We start from the raw sequence: 21,472 nt of genomic DNA on the forward strand, positions 1-21,472 counted from the left end.
CAGGATCATCAGGATTAGCTTGTAAACGTCTTAATTCTTCTTGTCTATGACCGGAAATACCATATCCTCCAGTTTGTTGAACTTGTTCTAATTGTTGTAACATTATATCTTTGAATCTAGCTGGATCATTTAATAATGAATGTAAATCTGGTCTTGTTCTACTTAACTGTTCGTTTAGTTGTGGATTATTTAAGAATTGTAATCTAGTTTGTTCTATTTGTAAATCAACTGCATTACCACTCGATGGAGCAGACACAGAAGCACCACCAGACGATGGTGGAGTTGGACGATTAGGAGTTGATTTCAATACCACTATTTCATCGTCTTGAATGCCTAACTCTTCCAATGTTTTATTTAAATCAGTCAAGGTTGATTCATTATGTTGAAGTATTTGTTTGGTTGGTTCGATATCAGTTTCTGCACTTAAATAAGCTTTAAAATCTTCAAGAAGCAATGAACCAGGAACATCAACCGATATCAATTGACCATTGCTTTCAACAGATATAGTGACTCTCATGATTGAAATCTAATGATATCTAAATAGTATGAAATACTATGATGGGACAGATTGATGGGATTTTATAGTATTTTTTGCAGTGGTGGCGAATCGTATATTTATTTTTCTGATTATATGTAGCCACTCTAAATTTGAGACTTCTATCGTTATCTACCAGCTTCTCTTTGCCACCAACACCAATTAGGAAATTGTGGGGATAATTACTCTAAATATTTCAATCGATGTGATTCTACAGTTATAAATATTTGGATTGTAAAGTTTCATAATATACATTTTTTGGGGAGGGTTGGAGATGCTAATTTATATACATAATATTAAATCTATGCTTAATTTGGTATTATCATAGACACATGAGCACCATTTAATAACATTTTCTTTATTTGCTTTGGTGATGGACCATCATTATCTATTTCAGTGACATCTTCAAGAACCATGTTAACGAAATCATCAAATCCAACTAATTTCCCTTTGAATTCTTTATTACCAGACATCAACACATGAATATATTGACCTATAGATTTATCAATGATTTCTAACGGCAAGATAGTTTGTTCTTGAACTTCTGCTTCAGCAGACACATTGCTGGTTTCATCAGTCATCTTATATTAGTAGTATTAGTGTTATTATTATATTAAATCTATTCAGAATTATTATGATTAAAGTCCTATTTAATGTTGTTTGAAAGTGAAAGAAGATTTTTTTTTTTGCCCTATACAAAATATTTTTAAATTGGTAACCTCACGACCCACCAATATATATAGAGATTTAATTACTAGCAATTGATAACATTCCAGTTGATTTATTCACCTTATGAATGTTTTCATCTCGAGATTTAAGTATTTTTTTACTCTTCCATCCATCAAAATCAATTAATGCTTGCATACAACCCCATTCTGTAATCTTGTTTTGTAACCATACTAAATTAACTGGTTTAGTTAAATAATCATTACATCCTGCCATTAATGCATTCTTTCTATCAACAGATGAATTAGATGAAGCAGTCAAGGCAACAATGATAACAGGTGAACGGAATAAATGCATATCCAAGATCTCTTTATCCGTAATTTCTTCAGCTGTAAGATTTGTATTACCTCCATCACTTTCAGCAAATACCCCAATTTTATTAATTTTTTCTAAATATCTGATTTCTTTGGTAGCTTCTATACCTGACTTAACAGGTAATTGAATATCCATCAATACCAAATGGAATCCTCCTTTTCTCCATTTATCAATGGCTTCTTGACCATTCTTAGCAATTTGATAATGAATCTTATGTCTTCTTAAAAATGCTCCTAAAATAGCTTGATTAATAGCATTATCTTCCACTACCAAGACAGAAATAGAAGGAAGCACTCTTTCAGTAGGTCCCTTTAATGAGCGACTCACTTTGTTATTATTGTTCGTATTGTTATTATTATTATTGTTATTATTATTATTGTTATTATTATTATTATTAGTGTGCTTATTATCATCTTCTCGTTTGGAATCTGATACCTTTCTCTTTGGCTCGCCTGCGAGTACTGGAGAAGAAGATGGATAAGATCTATCATCCTTACCATTCTTTTCTTTTATCTTTTTCACATCTATGGTGCCACTATCTTCATCAATAGTTTCTGGTTTTCTAGACATATCTGATTCTTGTGATGAATTAATACCATCTTTAGAATCAGATACTTGTGTTTCATCAATTGATAATCGTTTTTGACTACTATTTCTGGCCATTGAACCATTGGCTGCACTAGATTTTAATGAAAAATTCTTAGGTAATAATAATACAGCTTGAGAATTTGAATCAGATGATGGTGATTGAGGAGGATTCGATACTGATCGTCTATGAAGTGTTCCAGGATGAATGGTATTGGATGGTGATATTGATCTTTCTTTAGGTAAGTTTTGTAATGATTTATGAGATTGATGTGAATGTTGCGGTTTTGGTTGATAATAAGTTGGTGTAGTGGATTTGGGGAGATTCTTTGGAGTTTGATGTTGTTGAGACATGGTACTATGATATAATTGAGATAATTGAACTTGACTACTACTATGATAAGGAGTACTGAAACTGCCTCTTCCACCACTTGTCCCTTCTACCTCCTGTGGAGCTGGGACCTCAATAAGGAATGAATCATTCATTGTCATGCCATTTGGAAAATGCTGGTCCAATAAAGTCCACACCAATTGATCTGGTTCAAGATTAATTTTACTTTCCGTAGATTTCTTTTTATCTACTTTGATTATTATTAATCTCAAATCTGCTGGGTCAAATAGTTTTGCTAATGAATTAGGAAACTTATACATGATATCTTGCTTTAAGTCGTCCACTATATAATCTTGATTAATAACAAGGGTAGTAGGGGTTCCATTAGCTCTTTTCACCCATACTCGTCTGGTAGAACTATGGGTTATTTTCAATTGAGGTGAGGCTGGAGGCCGAAGTAAATTGGTTGCATGTTGCTGTGGTGTTGGTTGCGACAAGGAAGGTTGTTGTTGTTGTTGTTGTTGTTGTTGGTGATGTTGTTGAGAAGTAGATTTGGTAAGCTTCTTTGCAGACGAGGAATTGAAATCAGTATTGATTGATTTAATGGGCTTGGGAGCTGCCATTTGATTAGGCTTCGTGCTAATTCTAGCGGCTTGCACGGACTGCTGACTACTCATCTATTAATTACTCTGCTAACAATCTAAAGGATAACCCATTAATCGAAAGATTTAAATTTGGTACATTTTAATTTTTTCCTTATTATTTTTTATAATATACGCATTATTTATAAGATACGAGGCGGACTTTGAATATAGTAAAATAGTTTCATTAACAAAATACAAATATATATATAAACACCTAATAAATATATAATCATTATAATTATTCCCAATCGTCATCTTCAGAAGCCTTGGAATCCAGGGTATCGACAGGATCAGCTTGTGGTTGTTTAACTTCTTTAGCTACATCGACTACATCTTCTTCTTCCTCTTCATCGTCCCAGGTGAAATCTTCATCTTCATCACCTTTATTACCAACAGAAGATGTCTTCTTTTGTAATAATTCCTTTCTCTTTTGTTCTGAATCTCTTAATTTAGCATCATTCTTGAAATAACGATACCAGAATAAATTGTATGCGATTTTAACTGGAACTAAATCATTCATAGTCTTAGTTAATGTATTTGGATATTGACTTAATAACTTGGAGATCTCATCAGTTTTAGAATCAGCATTGAATGAATCAACTTCTGATTTCACATCTAAATCTTCTGATAAATAATATGATTCAACAGTATGCAACTTGAATAAATCATTGTCATAACGAGAAGTACCATAACTTTCATGACTACTAATTGGATTAGCAGAGCTAAACAGAATATCTTTATTATCATTGGATCCATCATCTTCTGGTTCAACACTAACTAATGATGAAAAAAAGGAAGTGAATGAACTTACATATTTTCCTGCCAGTTTTTCAACTTGTTCAAGAGTTGAATCTAATGTATCAAGTGCTGTATTGGCTTGTGTTTGTAAATTCTTCAAGTCAATATTGACTTCTGGTAAATTAACCTTTTTCAATTGGTCTTCAACCACCTTTAAGTTTTCTCTAACAGCCAACACATTATTATTAGAGACCAATCCTTCCTTAGCAGCATTCAATTGCTCTAATAATTGATTCTTACGTTCATCTAAATGGTACTTGTCTTGCAAGCCACTAGCATTTTTAGCAGCATTGGCCCATAAATCTTGAAATCTGGCTTCAACTGCTGTATACGCCTTATCAATTTCTGATTCTAATTTTTCCACAGTTTCTTCAGTTTTGGATTGTTCTGTATGACTAGGAACATCCTTAGAAGTTTCTTCTTCTGCAACTACTGGATCTGCAAATTCCATTGAGTTTAATGTTATATAATTGATATATCTCTAAATAGGGATGAATGAATTGCTATGAGGTGTGATATTTGTATCGTCATTTAAAATAGAAAAATTGACGCGTTGTGTGCAGGAAATACCAATTTTTAGTTATAAAGTAACCTTATTTAATCGAAAGGTTATCGAGTTAGTAATTCAACATTCATAACCATACTCGCTGTTACTATTAGACTGTAATTAACAAAATAAGACTTCTAGTGTAGTTATAGTTTAATAGTGTTTTGTAAGAATTATGGTACTTAATACTTGTAATTAGTCTTTAAACGAATATTATACATTTACGAGTATCTTAAAATGCAAAAACTACGTAATAAGCTACTCTCCTCTTATCCCCCACTTCATGATGAGTCAAATTTCTAACATATAATGATCATAAACATCATAAATTACTTTTGGCTGCTATTCTCCTCTTATTTTGGTTGCGATTACCGGAACGAAAATTTAATTTTCCGGACCTGAGGCAATGAATATTTACTGGAGTGAATTTTTCAATATTTATCTGGTTCATTAAACTGATTTTATTCAAGATATGTTCATCATATAAGAAGTGTTAAAGATGAAGTATAGTAGGATATTATTGAATAATTGCTTACTTCGGATTGAAAATGCAATCTTCAAGAAAGATACCACTAAAAATGCCACTAAAATATTCACTCAACCTGTCAATAGCTTTGAGATATATAAACCTAACCAAGATCAAAAACCATCATTCTGGGGAGTGGTAGGCCCAGATAAATGCCAATTTCTCGAAGTCATATCGTCAAAATATATTGCTGATCCACCGTTGTCAAGACTGTATCCTCATTTAGCTAAAGATTTCAAATATCATGAAATACAATTTTTAAATTTTAGAGATAGATCAGGATTGGAGAAAGTTCACATGTCTGCTAGGTATGAGTCTCTTGCATCCAAGGGAGAGTTGGAAATGTCTGATAATGTTAATTCAGTAAAGAATTATATCACAGGAGCTAACAATTACAATAAAACAGCAGAACAGTCACCTTACGTTGATCAATTATTAGATTTATTCAATTTGCATCATTTACAAGATAAATGGATTAATACTTTAAGTAATGGACAATTAAGAAGAGCTAGACTTGCTAAATCATTAATATCCCGTCCAAGTCTTTTAATCATCGATGATCCTTTCTTGGGATTAGATCCTCGTGCTACCCAACTTGTATCCAACTCTTTATTAAGAGTAAGTCAAGATTTAGGTACTAGTATTGTACTTGGATTAAGAGTTCAAGATGGATTTCCAAATTGGATTGATAATGTGGCATATGTTGATGAAACTGGGTTAAAATTAAGTGGGAATAAAGATGCCATTCATCAACAATTGGAGAATGAAGTAGAATCCATTGAGAAAGTACATCATATTCATGAAAGACATTTATCAAAACATAAAAACCCAGTTGAAATAAATAATGATTCGTTAAGACAACCAGACACCCCTCCACATGTCGAGTTCAAGAATGCATCGGTAGCTTATAAAGGCTTGACTATTTTTGAAAAATTTGACTGGGTTATCCCAAAGGGATCTAAATGGAGAATCTTAGGTGATAATGGTACTGGTAAAACTACATTATTATCGCTCATAACTGCTGATCATCCTCAATCTTGGAAATCAGTAATGTCAATTAATGGTGTAGAAAGGAAAACTGGTAATGGGGTGTCGTTTTTTGATATAAATAATAGAATTGGTGTTTCATCACCTGAATTACATGCATTAGTACCTGAACATACCAAATCTATGAATCAAATCATTTTGAATGGATTAGTTCAAAATGTAGGGAATTCAAATTTCTTAATGAATGGTAAACCAGAAGCATTAACTGCATTTGGTAAAGATATATTACATAAATTTCAAGATAGATTAGATATTTATGGTGATACTAAATTTACTGATTTAAGTATTACAGATCAAAAATTAACATTGTTCTTACGAGCAGTGATAAAAAAGCCAGAGTTGTTGATATTAGATGAGGCATTTTCTTGTATGGATGATGAAGAAATCATGATTCGGTGTCATGATTTATTAGAGAATGAATTAAAGGATGTAACTGTGCTCACCATTGGTCATATTGATTGGGAGGTTCCAAGATGTGATTATTTATTAAGATTATTAGGCGATGAACAGAGAAGTTATAAAATATTTAAGCTTACGTCATAGTTATTAGTTATTTCGACCTATCATTGTGGCAGGCAGTATCAATTGATTAAGGTCCAAGTAATTATTGGTTGATTCAGAACATGGTTTGTTTAACTGCAGCCAATATAGTTCAATACACAACAAGGCTTGTCCATTGACGTAATGGTATCTTTTCTGGATCGTTTTTTTAAACAATGTCTCTATAATATCACAAAATTTATTAGCATCACTTTCATAGTTTGTAATAAGGTCGTCGGTACCTTTAAGTCGTAGTTTGTTGATTTTTGATTCTTTGTTACATGTTTCTTTTTGACAGAAGTCAATTGATGATAATACTGACAACTCAATGTGTGCTAAAGATTTGTGGTTGATAATAGATGAATTGAAATAGAACTTTTTGGGACAATTATCAGTAATTATCAATGTTTCAATGTTCTTCGGCCATTCAATATTAGGAGATACATAATTTATATGACAATCTAGAATTCGTAATCCCAACAAATGAGAATATCTTTTTGCGTCTTTAAGTAATGGCCAAGTTTCACTGATGGATGTTATATCGTTATTCCTAATTATTATATATTGTATACAACTTGGTGGAGTAAAGTTGTCCAAATTGATAATTCCACAATTTTCAAATATCATCACCGATAATCTCGTAAAATCAGCAAAGTTTAAATTGTTGAATTCATAGGGCTCGAAATAATTCCTAATGTCAAGAAACCTTAACGATGAGCTACATTCTTGGAAGTTTATATTATTCAACGAAGTTGAGAAGTCACAACCGTGTACTAGGAATAATCTAACTCCCTTTGGAATAATATGTGTTGTTTGCGCGGATTTTAGGTTTAAATTATATAATAAAATTTGTTGAAGATTTAAAGGAAATATTAAATCAGCACTTTCACAAGGAACTGTATCCTTACCATAGCAACATAAATGCAAGTTTTCAATTCCGTCTGTTAATTTAGAGAATAATTTGGACAAAGAATATCCCGCTATCCTCAAAGTAGTTAGGCTATACGGTAAAGTATGTAGTAGTATATCTTGAAAAGGAGATGTACTAGAAGTAAGCTCAAAAACGAGTAGACTCTCTAAGTTTTGGGGCCAATCTTCAGGTGCATTGATTATGATTCGTGAACAAGTTGTGTATTGTACTTTCGAATTGTTTATTACTAAACGTGACACACTTCGTGGAACATCTCTAATTTTTAAAATAGATCCATCTTGTAGATGGACAAATAAACATTTCAAATTAATAAATTTGTTAATAAAATCGCCATCTCTGAAATAGTCAATTTGCAAATCAATTATAGTTTGAAATGCACTTTCAGACAAACGTAGTGTTAAAGAAGTATTAATTGAGACAAATTGAAGTGTCTTTAAATTGGTATAATTGGTAAAATCTAATTCCTTAGGTAATTCATCGCTTGTTATTATAGGTATTTTCAACTCAGTAACGCTTTTGGAATACCAAAATTTGGTCAATTCTTCACATGTTGAGTAAGTTAATTCATCAAAGCTTAATTCAAATTCAATATTCCTCTTAAATCTATTTAACTTTGGAATTAATGAGACATCAAAATGTTTCCCCATTAAAAAATTAATCAGTACGGGGATGATTATAGATTTTCGATATTCTAAGAAGCCCATCAATGTTTCATAATTTATCCCGTTTCTGTTTCTACAATCAATCTTATAATTTAACTTCTTCTTGGTAATCAGTTTAATTGGAAGATACTTTATTTCATCATCATTGATGAATGATTGGAATACAAGAATATTTTCCACTTCTAAATCACCAAGTATTCTGATTTTCAATTCAATAGGAAGCTTGCCATATAACTTTGTGAAGAACCGGGAGACATATTCATCTGTATAATACTCAAGAGACATTTTAATGTTTTCCATAAGGTAGTTGTTTAGACTGTATCTTTTGCAAATGTAATTGATTTTAACAGACAATATTTACAATGATAAATCGCGCTTATGTACGATGTTATGCGCAATTCTTGAAAGCACGGAAAATAAAATGTTATGCTTGAGAATTATTGAGCATTACTGCCTCTATGCCCTATATACAGAAATCCTACTTATATTATCACAATGAATAAAACTACTAACTAACTACTATTTGTAATTTATATGTAACACATTATTCATTAAAATCAAAGAAATTAAATGTGTACTCTAATTTTGTACCATTAATCCTTGATACCCCACCTACCATTCTTCTATTGAAGATAGACTCACAGTTATCATAAAACTCGTGAATGTTATCTTCATTAAGTTGCTTACAACTCTTGTCAACTTTAAATTTAAACGTTGTAATTTTTGAGACTTCAGGAGTTGAAACGTCATCAAAAATGAATTCATATACCTCTGTAAATGACAAAATTCTTAAATTAGGATGGTTTGAAAATATTTTAAGATGGATTACTTTTTTTCGATTATCTTTAATAATTAAAACTTCTAGCTTTGGTGGTAATATGATATTCGTTGAGATTATACTAACTCCACAATCAACTAATTTTATAGTCTTTAAGCACATACCAGTTCTGCCGTTGAAAAAAAAATTGAAATCATCAAGTTCTCCAATGAAGTGATTCTTGATAACAACCTTTTCTATTTTTGGTATTAACAGAAGGCTGTCCAAGTCTAAGTTGATGTGATTTAATCGAATTTCTTTTAACATACCAAATTTGTTCAAATGTAAAATTTTATTGTCATAGTTGAAAAGAGAATTATCTAAATTTATTTTTTTTACCACATTGTCAATAAAAAACAATTTATCAAATGGAATATAAAAATGGCAATCTTTGAGTATAACTTCAGTCAATTTTGGTGGGAATTTGAATTTGCATCTTGAAAAGTTTAAACTGAAATTGGTTAATGTAAGAGAAATCAATTCACTTGCAAACTTAAAATCAGAATCATCTATCTCGTCATGTATGTTGAATTTATTGATTAATACCAATTTAGTTAAAGTTGAAGGAAGCTTATGAATTATATCTATATGCATATGACCATCAAATGAAAAAGAATCTAGAGTATATGGATAGTTTAATTGATGAAGATTAAATAACGTAGATTTGAATTTTTCACATTCACGAAGCTTCAAAGTTTTGATGTTGGCAGGCCAATCATTATAATCCACAATTTGAACGTTATTGTTACTACCTTCTGAAATAATTTCTAGACTAGTTAGATTTGGAGGAAGAACTGCTATCGAAAACAGTTTATCAGGAGATATAGTTATCTTCAAATCATCTAACGACACTTGTTCAGTTAACCAATTGTCATGAATATAGTTGTTTATCTTTAACTGTGTAAGTGTTGAGTTCAATAATGGTGATAAATTAATCCTTGTATTTGACGCGACAATTTCCAACTTAATTAATTTCAGTAAATTATCTAATTCAAACTGTTGATGTTGTTGTGGCTGTTGTTCTTGATTATCTTCTTCTTTATATTTTAATATTGTTAATGATGTAACTAAATCAACATATCTGAAATTGTTAAGAAAAATAGAATCATGATGATTCATTTCTTTAAAAATAAAATGTAAGTCATATGAATCTTCTAAATCTAATATAGTTTCTAGAAATATTAAAGCATCTTTAATATCATATCCGAAACGAACCTTTAAGGGAATTATATTGTTCAAGTTAGAATTATAATCCTTTATAGTAAGAAATAATTTACGAATATGTGCTTTTCTGTACTCTGAATCATGGCCATCTAAAGATAAATTCAAAAATTTATCAGTGATTTCTTTAAGATTCATGTTGGTGTAGTTTCCAGTGGCACACTGAAACGCAAGAGCATCAATCATACTCAATTCTCCATTGATTTGGTTTAGAATCTCCAATGGTAAGTCCATGAATGACAATTGCTCTGTCATGATTCTAACTAATGATAACCTTGGACAGTGAAAGTATTTAGAAAGATACCATTAACCGCTGCAAAAAAAAGTTCTCTCCTTATTTTTTTTGAAGTACTATTTTAAAAAAGGTAAACAAAGGTAATCTAGGATCAAATAGTGAAGTCTCATCAACATGAGCGACATCCTTTTATATAATTTCCAATATACCTTTCTATGTAGTTGGATTGTATTAGATAGGATGCATTTATTTTTGATATATTCATATCTTGGGGAATGTATACCACGATATTCATACCCAGACTGATGACATATAGACAAATGATGTGTTAAAAGATTCTGGTATTGTCAGGTAAATGGCATGAGTCAACTCAACTATTCAGTTAATGAATATCTCAACTCTCCACTATCATTTTGCTACCTACCATCAGCTATTCCTATTGCCTGGTATAACAGATACGTATACTTAAGCATGACATTTTGAAATCATCCACATTTATCAGCTTTTATGAATGCTTGCTTTATGCCTATCATTCATAATTTGTTGATTTAAATACTTCCAAACATTATACTAACATATAGTATGTCATACAGATCTATTACTTAATTGTAATACCAGTATTATATTTTATCCCACTTTCCGAATTAATAGATATAGTATCACACTTTTCTTCCCCCAGTTACTAAAAAAATTCTAACATGATTAATTGTATTATAAATTTATATTAAACCTGACTATGAATATATATAAGCATGGTTAACGTATCAATTGGAGACGACTTCAAAAAATTATAATAACAACAACTGGAAAAGGATTTCAATAACAATTTCTTAATTGTTATTTCACCCCTTGAGCGGCATGGATCAATCGATTCACCCTTTAATCACATGACCAATCACATGACCAAATATATGAAAAACTATTAACTATTGCGGTGTAGATGTATACCCCTATTAAATCAATTATTCTTTTTTTCAATTACATCATCCATTTTAACCGACTCAAGATATACCAACACACGGTTATTATCGTTGGTTTACACCAACGATAACTATAGATTATGATATACAGCTAGTTACTATGAATATATACGATCGATATTAGATATTTCCGATACTCTTACCTCATCCTGACTTCAAATCACCCTATCACTCCTAACTGTCACCAAATATCGGTGTATAATTGTAAACGGTTAAAACGAAAATAAACACGCACAAAAATAAATTTTCAGAATTTTCTGTTTTGGGCCATTTTCTCTTTTTTCTGAACACTGAGGATGAAGAAGAAAAAATAACACTTACCAAAAATTTATAACTTCCAATTTTAAGCTTTCATCAACTCAAGTAAGTGTAATTCCATTCTCATTCCATATCATCTCATCTCATCACCCCCATTGAACCCCTCTAACCAACCATCCAACGTCACTAGTCAAGGTCAAAACAAGGGTGTGTGTGAGGGTAATCTATTCATTCTTTTATTCATCATCATTTTATTTATTATTATTATTATTATTATTCATCATCATTTTATATACTGGGTGTGTGTGTCTACTTTGTAATTCATAGTCTATCTATCTATCTATCTATCTATCTTATCTATCTAACTGTTTATTTATTTATTTACTTACTTCACGGAGTCTTTGTTATACCCCCTCCCCTTTCGTTAATTGTCATTTGTTTGTCATATCATATCATATCATATCTCATAACTCACTTCATATAATTGCATACATAAATATTTTTTTCTAATCATGGAAACAACACTATCTCCAAATATCCCTAATGCTCCTCCTGATGATAGATCAAAGGAAGTGTTGAGTGAATTGGAATATGGGAAATTAACCTCAGATCAATACTTGTACGTTTCAAAACATCCTGTGGGTGAACCATTACCAACTCCAATCGATGATGAACCTCCTTATATCATTTATATCGCTACTTATATAAGTTATCTTATCTTAATCATCATTGGTCATATTCGTGATTTCTTTGGTAAAACTTTTAAACCAAATGAATATGAAGATTTAGTTGAAAAAAATGGGTTTGCTCCTTGGTATGATGGTTTTGAAAGTTTTTATGTTCGTAGATTAAAAACTAGAATTGATGATTGTTTCGCAAGACCAATCCATGGTGCTCCTGGTCGTTATATTAAATGTTTTAATAGAATAAGACATGGTAAAACTGGTTATCTTTATGATGGTACTTCCACTGAATGTTTAAATTTATCATCCTATAATTATTTAGGTTTTGCTCAATCAAATGGTGTATGTACTGACTTTGCTTTAAAATGTCTTGAAGAATATGGTACTTCTGGTTGTTCTCCGAGATCTTATATTGGTACTACTGACTTACATAAAGAATGTGAAAGAGTCATTGCTGATTTCGTTGGTAAAGAAGATGCTATCATTGTAAGTCAAGGTTATGGTACTAATGCTAATCTTTTTTCATCTATTGCCGATCCAAAAACTTTAGTTATAAGTGATGAATTAAATCATGCTTCTATTAGATTCGGTATTAGAACTTCAGGGGCATCAGTTAAAGTTTTCAAACATAATGATATGGTGGATTTAGAAAAATTAATTAGAACTCAAATCGCTCAAGGTCAAACTAAAACTCATCGTCCTTGGAAAAAAATCATCATTGCAGTTGAAGGATTATATTCCATGGAAGGTAATTTAGTTAATTTACCTAAATTAGTTGAATTAAAAGAAAAATATAAATGTTACTTATTCGTTGATGAAGCTCATTCTATTGGAGCTTTAGGTCCAGAAGGAAGAGGAGTTTGTGATTATTTTTCTGTTGATCCTGCTAGAATCGATTTATTAATGGGTACATTAACTAAATCATTTGGTGCTACCGGTGGTTATGTGGCTGCTGATAAAGATATCATTGATAAAATTAGATTAAATTATATCACTCAAAGTTATTCTGAATGTGTTCCACCTCCTGTATTAGGTCAAATCATTTCTTCATTAAGTGTGATAAAAGGTACTTTAAATCCAGGTGAAGGTAAAGAAAGATTACAAAGAATTGCATTTAATTCCCGTTATTTAAGATTGGGATTAAAAAAATTAGGTTTTATCGTTTATGGTGCCGATGATTCTCCTGTTATCCCATTATTATTATTCTTACCTGCTAAAATGCCGGCTTTTTCAAGAATGTTATACGAATTAGGTATAGCTGTTGTTATCGTAAGTTATCCTGCCACTCCATTAATTAGTGCTAGAGCAAGATTATGTGTAAGTTCAGCTTTAACTAAAGAAGATTTGGATTATTGCTTGGAAAAATTCAGTGAAATTGGTGATACTATCTTTCTAAAATTCAGTAGTGGTATCGCTGGTGGTTCTAAAATCGCAGGTACACCTCCAAGATGGTCAATTGAAGATGTTATTGCTACCAATGTTGAAGATTGTAAGAAACCTAAATTAGGTTACTATTAAAAAATGCTAATATCGATATCAATGTCGATGCCGATGCCGATGATGATGACGAACGAACGAACTGAACGAATCAATAAATGTTCTTCCCTTCCCATGACTACTAATATCCCCATCCCCATTCCATTCTTTTCATAAAGTTTTTTTTAAAAAAAAGAAAAAATTGTATATATAATATGACCATGTAATCTCTTTATTGTTATTGTTGTTGTTTTACTCCCCCAATCCTACTTAATTAATACTAATATCCCTTTTTTTTATCTTTCTGATTCATTTTAATTCAAGTTAATCTTAATCTCTCCTCTATAAACTATTTACTAATTACACTTACTTATTCCTTAATATAATATAACATATAATACATCTATATACTTTGAAAGTATTATCTATAATATTTCAGTTTTTAAGTTTAATTTTCATTTTCTTCAAAATTTTTAGATTTATGTTGCCTTATAATGGAATATAATAAAAAATATAGGATGAATTACCAACATATTTTTCCGCAAAAAATTTCAATTTTTTTTTGCAATCGACATAAATCAGATACATGATACTTTGTATTTTCTTATAACTTCTTTGAAGAAGTCCACCATGCTGATAATGCCATTGCGGGTGCTTCGTTAACTGCAAAAGCCACAAAAAAACCTGCAACCAATATTGAGATGATTGAGCGGACACATTGATGTGTATGAATGAATGATTTTACTCTATAATAGGCTGGGATATCAGTCTTTCCAGCTATAACGGCAAATAAAACAGCTAACAAGAAAAAGAATCATTCTCTATGAGGTCATTTCGGTGACTCTTCTTTGATTATTCATTCAAGAGAATAATTATTCTTTTCAACTATATTCTATCAGCTTTACATCAATGGAATCATTGATCAAAACTCTATGACAAATGAACAGATGAATCAATGTAATCAATGAGCCCATTTAGCTTCAAAAAATAACCAAATCTCTTTGACCACCTTTTTTTTGGACGGTGCGTACAGAAATCAACTATATAACTGTATGATATTTGAATCTATAGTAAGTGGCGTTCGATACTCTTTACTATTATTTGGCAGTTAAAGAAGTGTTTTTATGTAGCTAGGGGTGCAAGAAATAAATGAATATATTACGATTATATTAGTACTCTATTTTGGTAAGCTCTTCAAAAATCCTTTTGTTAGATTAACTAAATGATACATTGGCGAACAAAATAACTAATTTGATAATATTGCAGCTAAACTAAAATTTATATATGCTAACCTTAAAACAGAAAGCTTAATAAATAAGCTTTATTTTCAATCTAATTTCATGTTAATCTTTACAAGAAACAAATAAATTTCATTAATTTGTTAGTCTAATTATATGATATATTTTTTTAATTAACTACGTAGATTACAAGTTCTACAAATTAGCAAGACAAAATTCAGAAATAACCTAAAGTATTAAACATCTATTAATCATTAAAGCTGAAAATTTATAATAAAATTTGACTGGTGGAATAAACCAAATGTTTACCACCTCCTAAACTAACTGGTTTTATTTAAAATAAATCACCATGAGCACAAATCCCAAAATAGGAACAAGTAATCCTGGATACTGATACATTAAACCTATATTGAGATTTTTACAATTATCACAAACATATCTAAAAGTGGAAAGATCAACATTTAATCTATCTTGCTTGTTAATTTCATCATTTAGACTTGCAATGCTTTGTGATGTGAGTTGAATGATTGCTAAAAGTTGCAAAAGTTCATTTTGTTGACTTAATTTCTTCATTTCAACTTCAACTAGTTCCGTTCCCGAAACCGTTGGATTTCTCATTACAGAATTATAAGATGGAAGCATTGACATTTTATATGATGTAAATATCGGTCTGTACAAAAATGCTTGAAAGACTTTCCATTTAAATACAGTTTGTGGTAACATTTATTACGCTAAATTTTAAATACTTTTTATATATAATTCATAAGCAGAGTATTATTCATATACCACTTCTTCTGATATCTATTAATTCGCTATAAAGCTATTGGTGTGTTAAGACTTCCTACAATATAATGCTATCCTCAGATCAAAAAGAAAATCATGAAGGATCATCACATCCGATCACAGATATTGAGTTTGAAAACTTAGTTGACATATCACAGTTATCAACAAGCATTCAAGAAATTACTAAAAATGTTACTTACCTTAAAACTAGACTTCGAATTCCTATTGAGAGAAAGCCATATCCCAAATGTGAAGAATGTTCCGATACTATTATCCATAGATTTTTCATAGTTTGGTGTTACTCGGCTAGTTTTATAACAGTGTTTCTGGTTTATAAGATAGTAATGGATACCCGTTGATGCTGAACCATATCAAAAATGTGAAGACTGTTCCCTTGAGCTTGTACTTAGGATTTTGTTGGTTGTGTGTTACGTGGTTAGTTTTGGTGCAACAATTGGCAATTATTGGGCATTTTTAAGCTTCTTTGAATAGAATTCTATTTATAAGTATATCATAATCTAAAGGAATTGTAAAGTTAGTTACGGCATTCTACACTTTGTTATATGTAATTCTTAGTTATAATTAAATAGAAAAAATGGAGTATCGCGAAATTTAACCACACTCGAAATTCACCCTAAAATTGACCATCATAAATTGATACAGAACATAATCATCATCATACAAAATATACATTATCAAATATATCATGGAGATACCAGACCCATTGACACCACCATTACGATACAATGTGGTTCAAAACAACTTATATAGAGGAGCATACCCTCGAGAGATCAATTTCAAATTCATAAAATCCCTCCAGATTAAAACCTTACTTTCATTAACTCCTGATCCAGTCACACCTGAAACCGATGCCAAGTTATATGAATTCGCTATGAAGAATAACATCAGATTGGTACATGTTGAATGTAGTCAGTCAGGTAAGGGAAAGAAAAGAGGTGTGCCGATGGGGTATACCACGGTAATTGAAGCATTGAACTATATTATCCACAATGAACATGCTCCTATCTATATACATTGTTTAAATGGTGGTCAAGTCACAAGTTTGGTAGTAGCGTGTTTAAGACGATTACAATTCTGGTCTTCTATATCGATTTTCAATGAGTTTATTAATTTCACTACTAGTATAACGGTTAATGATAGAAATTTTGTTGAAGGTTTCAAAGGTCAAATAAATATAAATGCAGGTGATAAAGTTGATTGGTTGTGGGTAGGTATGAGTAAAGGGGTGATTGAAAATCATCCAAAACTAAAATTTACAGAAATATAACATTAGTTATGACGTATTTATTATTTTACTTATCTTATATACGTTGATAGAATAAACAATATGCATTTTTATTAAGAACTTGACTTTCTCTACAATTGTAAGTCACTTTCGAATCATCAAAATAACACCAACCTCTAGTTTTCTTATTGTCACTTTGTTTATAAACATAGGAGGTATAATGACCCGTAGTTAAATTACCATAATGATTGGCAACTCCATATAACTTATATCTGAATGGTGGAATTTGATTTCTAGTAGGCAAAGTTGATAATATTTGTTCTTCCTTTTCCTTGGTGATGGAATCTTTATTGGTGCCATTTATATAAGTTCCTGCTTCAGGCCAATATGATGTTAAATCTAATGTTTCCTTAACGGGGTAATTTATAAACGTATCCATTTTATTGAAATATCCAGTAGGTGAGACTTTAAACCTCTTGAAGTGAATAATTAAGACCTGGGGTAATCTTGTGATTGATATTTTCTTTGTCAGTCTGGTAAATTTCTTACAATTTGGACAATGCCATTTATTGTTCTCATCCAATAATTCAGTTGTAACAAATTCCTTTAAACAATCATCCAACAGGATATTAGATGTACTTCCAAGTTTTTCTGGAATTGGTAAGGATAATATGGAAAATGAATTGTATGTCGTTGATGTCAATCCACATTCTAAACATCTCAATTGAGAAAGATGTTGACCTTGGAAATAATCAACTACTATGGAAAAGTTTAATTTAAGATATCTTTCCCATTCAATAGTAGATGCTAATCTTATCGGCAATAATTCTCTTGTTTTCTCTTGTTCAAGCGTCAATTCAGAAACAGCTTTCTTCTCTTCAGGATTGGATATCACCATTTGATTTAAATCTTCATGAAGACCATCAAGAATAAAATTCAAGAATTCAATACAATCCTGTTGATCAAAAGTAGCAAATTGTTGACCTGGTGATAAAGAACCAGCAACTTTCTTAAAATTGGTAGGACAGAAAGATGCACCATTACTCTTAAACATATCCGCCAACAATCCAACAAAGTTATTAGTAAGTATACCTTTCGTACCTAATCTATTATTGACGTTGATATGTTGACGATAAGAATTCACACCTGACACATTGAAATTAGGAAAGAAAAATGCTGTTAATTGGGGAGTAGCTCCTAAACATTGTAAAATACAATTCATATAACATGAATTCCCTAAATTAACCAAACCTGTAGCATATTGTTCTAAGAATTTCATATTTGATTTTTCTTTTTCTTTCAGTTCCTTAGCCTTGGTAACAGTTAACGTCGAACTACTAGCACGAGTTAATTTGGGTTGTTGTTGTTGTTGTGGTGGTGGTGGTGGTGAAGCAGCTGTATTAGAGGCAGTAGTTGCCAATGGAGCTCTTACCACAACCGTATTTGCTTGCTGTATAGGAGAAAATGAATTTGATACTGGAGTTGATGATGTTGATTTAGCAGTTGATAAGTATTCTCCAAACTTTCTTAAATATGGAGATGGAGATCTTGCTACAGATTCTCCCAGCACACTTCCATTTCTTGAAGATGGTTGTGAACCACGAGAAAGACTAGCTTCGGGACGGGTCAATATTTGACTTTGTAGTGTTCTTGCAAGTGATTCATCTCCATATATGGCATGCCAATTATACACACCTCCTGCGAGTATGATAGGATATCGTCTAAGGTGAGAACTGATATATTTATTCTTGAACATTAAGATTTCAATCAAATTTGAAAAGGGATTATTAAGTGTCCTATCAGATAAAATGAAACTTTTAATACCCGATATTCTATCAACGAAATTGATGCCAAAATTAAGATTATAAAGGACGATTAAATCATATTTGTATCTGCTTTGGAACTTTTGATATTGTTCCTTTGGTAAATGCAACTTAAGTTTCTCTTCTAAATCTTGATCAGTCAAAGTTTCCAAGTTCTTATCATCAGGTCCGATGATCAGTTTTAATAAGGTGGGTTCTATATTTATGATTTCTGAATGGTTTATATGATTATGATTGTAATCTTTCGATTCTCTAAAGTCTATTAATAATGTACTTTGCCCATGTGTTACCAGATTTATAAGAAAATGTAATTCCTTCGGCGATATGAAATCTCTATATTTGTATAAATCAAACCCACCAATAGTTGGAATTGAATTCACTTTTGGTACTGAACTAAGCTTCTGAAATCGTTGCATAAGAGGATCTTCATCTCCAGATTCACTGGTTGATGCATCTTGTAGGAAATGCTTTATATTATCAAATTGACCTCTTCTCTTGATTAAAGATGTCTTCAATGAAGATTGGAATTCTTTAGATACATCATTTTCAATATGACCATACAACAACAATGCCACAGAATAACATATATATGCAAATTCATAATCACAGTATCCCGTTCTTTCTAACTTCCTCGTTTGATTTGTGAATAACTCTAATAAAGTAACTTGATATTGAAGGAGCTTTGTAATCGATGGTGCACTCTTGACTAGATCCTTGTACGTTGACGTTACAATGACATTGAGTTCAGTAACAGTTTTAAACTGTAGCAGTAATTCCATGGCTGCTCTATAGAGGAAATGAATCTATTTGTAATTCTTGATAATCAATTTTGCCCCATTCTAATTTCTTATATATTATTTTCTGAATGTGTCACAAAACCAAAATACTATAGAGAGAAAAAATATCAAACACTATTTAAATATTCCTTTATACCAGTATCGAACCCTTGTTCCCATTCCCAAATGAATTTCAGATTACCTCTAGCTGAGAGGTGTTCATTCAATCTTGAATTTTTCCATGGTTTGATTCTTCCGATGGTAGACCCATTAAATTCAGCAAATTTTTGAGCATCGGACCATCCCGTAATAAACCCTTCTTTATACCTTTTATGTTCATAGTTTTCATTTGGATTAGCACTATTCCAGTAATTACAATGAGTATTAAACGAATTGTCTAATTTTTGATCAAATACTGATTTATCTGGTAATTGCTTACCTTTTAATGAAAATGGTCGACTTATAGCTCCTTTATCTGTCATTGTTTTAAAATCCCATTCACCTCCATTACCAGATTGGAACTTGAATGTCCAAAAATATGATCCAAAGGAAACTCTTTCATGAATTAAACTTGTTTGACGTCTACCATATTCTATAACCAAATTATCCCGGTCATTTTGGGCATTATCCTTATTCCAAGATGATCCATCAAGAACACAAGAATATTCACCAATCATGAAATCAATACCCTCAGCACTAAGATTGGTTAATAAGTCATTGTTTAAATCTTTAATAATTTGTCTGGGTGACTTATTCTTGTCAGCATCAGAGAAACATCTGTAGCAATGACTATCAATAACCACACCAGCATTACGACCATCTTGATTCTTTTGCACCCACTTGACCCATTGATCTGGCCACCAACCATCGGATATTACCACTGGGACAGTGCTATCTTTTTCTCTAATCAGGTTAATAACAGCAGAATAATATGTAGTTTGCTTGGAAGCTGGATCATTCGCAAACTCTGATTCATTGACAATTTGTATAGCTGCAATGTTGTCATAACCCTTTAAATCTTCAGCTATGAAAGAAAACAAATCTAACATCTTTAACTGAGCTGATTCATTATCCCAGAAACCAGCTTTACCAGATGATTGTTCTCCACTATGATCTGCTCCATTAGCTCCAAATGGTAAACCATGTAAATCAACTACAACTGAAATTCCATGTTTGGCAGCTTCTTCTATGAACTTGCTTTTGAATATAGTCCATGAATTGGTATAAAGCTTAGTGGCATATTTTTCAAACTTTGTATCTTTAGCAAATCTACCTCCTCCAATATTCCAATATCCCAATGGAACACGCACTGATGTGACTTCATGTTCCTGTAACCAATTCCAATCATCACCATTCATAAAGTTCGACCAGAATTCTTCTAACTTACTTCTGGTTTGATCATTACCAAGTTCCTTTGATAAAGTCTCTGCTAATTCCAATTCACAAGAAGCATTACCGTGGAATAAATCATGGAAAATCCATTTCTCTTGAATGAAGCATGATCCGATGTTCACCCCATAATTCCTTCTACTTTGATAGATTTCACGAGCTGATGGTGGTTGACCAGGCTTCACACTTGGACCAGATGGTTTAATTTTACCACCTTTCTCCTTCAATCTTAATTTATCAAACATATTTTAGCCAATTGATGAAGAATAAGTGTTGTGCTAAAATTTGAAATACAGACAGCAATCAAATCCATCTAACAAAATTCAGTTCCTGAAAATTACGCGAACCACCCCGTAATTT

At 31.4% G+C, this 21,472-nt stretch overlaps 10 protein-coding genes across 10 annotated transcripts; 3 read left to right on the forward strand and 7 right to left on the reverse strand. All coding sequences in view use genetic code 12, as the record gives it.

Moving 5' to 3' along the window:
- Positions 1–680: 680 nt before the first annotated feature.
- Positions 681–1,199, reverse strand: DFJ63DRAFT_152658 (RNA-binding protein). Its single transcript, XM_064903562.1, has one exon. The coding sequence runs from the start codon at positions 1,114–1,116 to the stop codon at positions 844–846; it is 273 nt and encodes a 90-aa protein (XP_064761650.1). The 5' UTR covers positions 1,117–1,199; the 3' UTR covers positions 681–843.
- Positions 1,200–1,282: 83 nt separating this feature from the next.
- Positions 1,283–3,115, reverse strand: SSK1 (mitogen-activated protein kinase kinase kinase; the record flags this gene model as incomplete). The annotated part of the gene is made up of 1 exon (XM_064905044.1): positions 1,283–3,115. The coding sequence occupies one exon, from the start codon at positions 3,113–3,115 to the stop codon at positions 1,283–1,285; it is 1,833 nt and encodes a 610-aa protein (XP_064761651.1).
- Positions 3,116–3,374: 259 nt separating this feature from the next.
- Positions 3,375–4,385, reverse strand: DOS2 (Dos2p; the record flags this gene model as incomplete). Its single annotated transcript, XM_064906175.1, has 1 exon — positions 3,375–4,385. One exon carries the CDS (start codon positions 4,383–4,385, stop codon positions 3,375–3,377), a length of 1,011 nt encoding a protein of 336 aa, XP_064761652.1.
- Positions 4,386–4,980: 595 nt separating this feature from the next.
- On the forward strand, positions 4,981–6,597 carry MODF (Modfp; the record flags this gene model as incomplete). The annotated part of the gene is made up of 1 exon (XM_064905087.1): positions 4,981–6,597. The coding sequence occupies one exon, from the start codon at positions 4,981–4,983 to the stop codon at positions 6,595–6,597; it is 1,617 nt and encodes a 538-aa protein (XP_064761653.1).
- Positions 6,598–7,670: 1,073 nt separating this feature from the next.
- Positions 7,671–10,480, reverse strand: DFJ63DRAFT_335639 (uncharacterized protein; the record flags this gene model as incomplete). Its single annotated transcript, XM_064908237.1, has 3 exons — positions 7,671–7,688; positions 7,777–8,460; positions 9,407–10,480. 3 exons carry the CDS (start codon positions 10,478–10,480, stop codon positions 7,671–7,673), a joined length of 1,776 nt encoding a protein of 591 aa, XP_064761654.1.
- Positions 10,481–12,210: 1,730 nt separating this feature from the next.
- On the forward strand, positions 12,211–13,899 carry LCB2 (serine C-palmitoyltransferase; the record flags this gene model as incomplete). Its single annotated transcript, XM_064907468.1, has 1 exon — positions 12,211–13,899. The coding sequence occupies one exon, from the start codon at positions 12,211–12,213 to the stop codon at positions 13,897–13,899; it is 1,689 nt and encodes a 562-aa protein (XP_064761655.1).
- Positions 13,900–15,425: 1,526 nt separating this feature from the next.
- Positions 15,426–15,743, reverse strand: DFJ63DRAFT_313448 (uncharacterized protein; the record flags this gene model as incomplete). Its single annotated transcript, XM_064906176.1, has 1 exon — positions 15,426–15,743. The coding sequence occupies one exon, from the start codon at positions 15,741–15,743 to the stop codon at positions 15,426–15,428; it is 318 nt and encodes a 105-aa protein (XP_064761656.1).
- Positions 15,744–16,201: 458 nt separating this feature from the next.
- Positions 16,202–17,183, forward strand: OCA6 (protein-tyrosine-phosphatase). The gene has a single exon (XM_064903568.1). It carries the CDS (start codon positions 16,585–16,587, stop codon positions 17,164–17,166), a length of 582 nt encoding a protein of 193 aa, XP_064761657.1. The 5' UTR covers positions 16,202–16,584; the 3' UTR covers positions 17,167–17,183.
- On the reverse strand, positions 17,181–19,726 carry DOA4 (ubiquitin-specific protease; the record flags this gene model as incomplete). Its single annotated transcript, XM_064905488.1, has 2 exons — positions 17,181–18,684; positions 18,748–19,726. The coding sequence occupies 2 exons, from the start codon at positions 19,724–19,726 to the stop codon at positions 17,201–17,203; spliced, it is 2,463 nt and encodes an 820-aa protein (XP_064761658.1). The 3' UTR covers positions 17,181–17,200.
- Positions 19,727–19,851: 125 nt separating this feature from the next.
- Positions 19,852–21,357, reverse strand: DFJ63DRAFT_338600 (17-beta-hydroxysteroid dehydrogenase-like protein; the record flags this gene model as incomplete). Its single annotated transcript, XM_064908682.1, has 1 exon — positions 19,852–21,357. The coding sequence occupies one exon, from the start codon at positions 21,355–21,357 to the stop codon at positions 19,852–19,854; it is 1,506 nt and encodes a 501-aa protein (XP_064761659.1).
- Positions 21,358–21,472: the final 115 nt, after the last annotated feature.

The sequence above is a fragment of the Scheffersomyces coipomensis genome (genome assembly GCF_036884675.1).
Source record: "Scheffersomyces coipomensis strain NRRL Y-17651 chromosome Unknown DFJ63scaffold_4, whole genome shotgun sequence".
Taxonomy (NCBI): Eukaryota; Fungi; Ascomycota; class Pichiomycetes; order Serinales; family Debaryomycetaceae; genus Scheffersomyces; species Scheffersomyces coipomensis.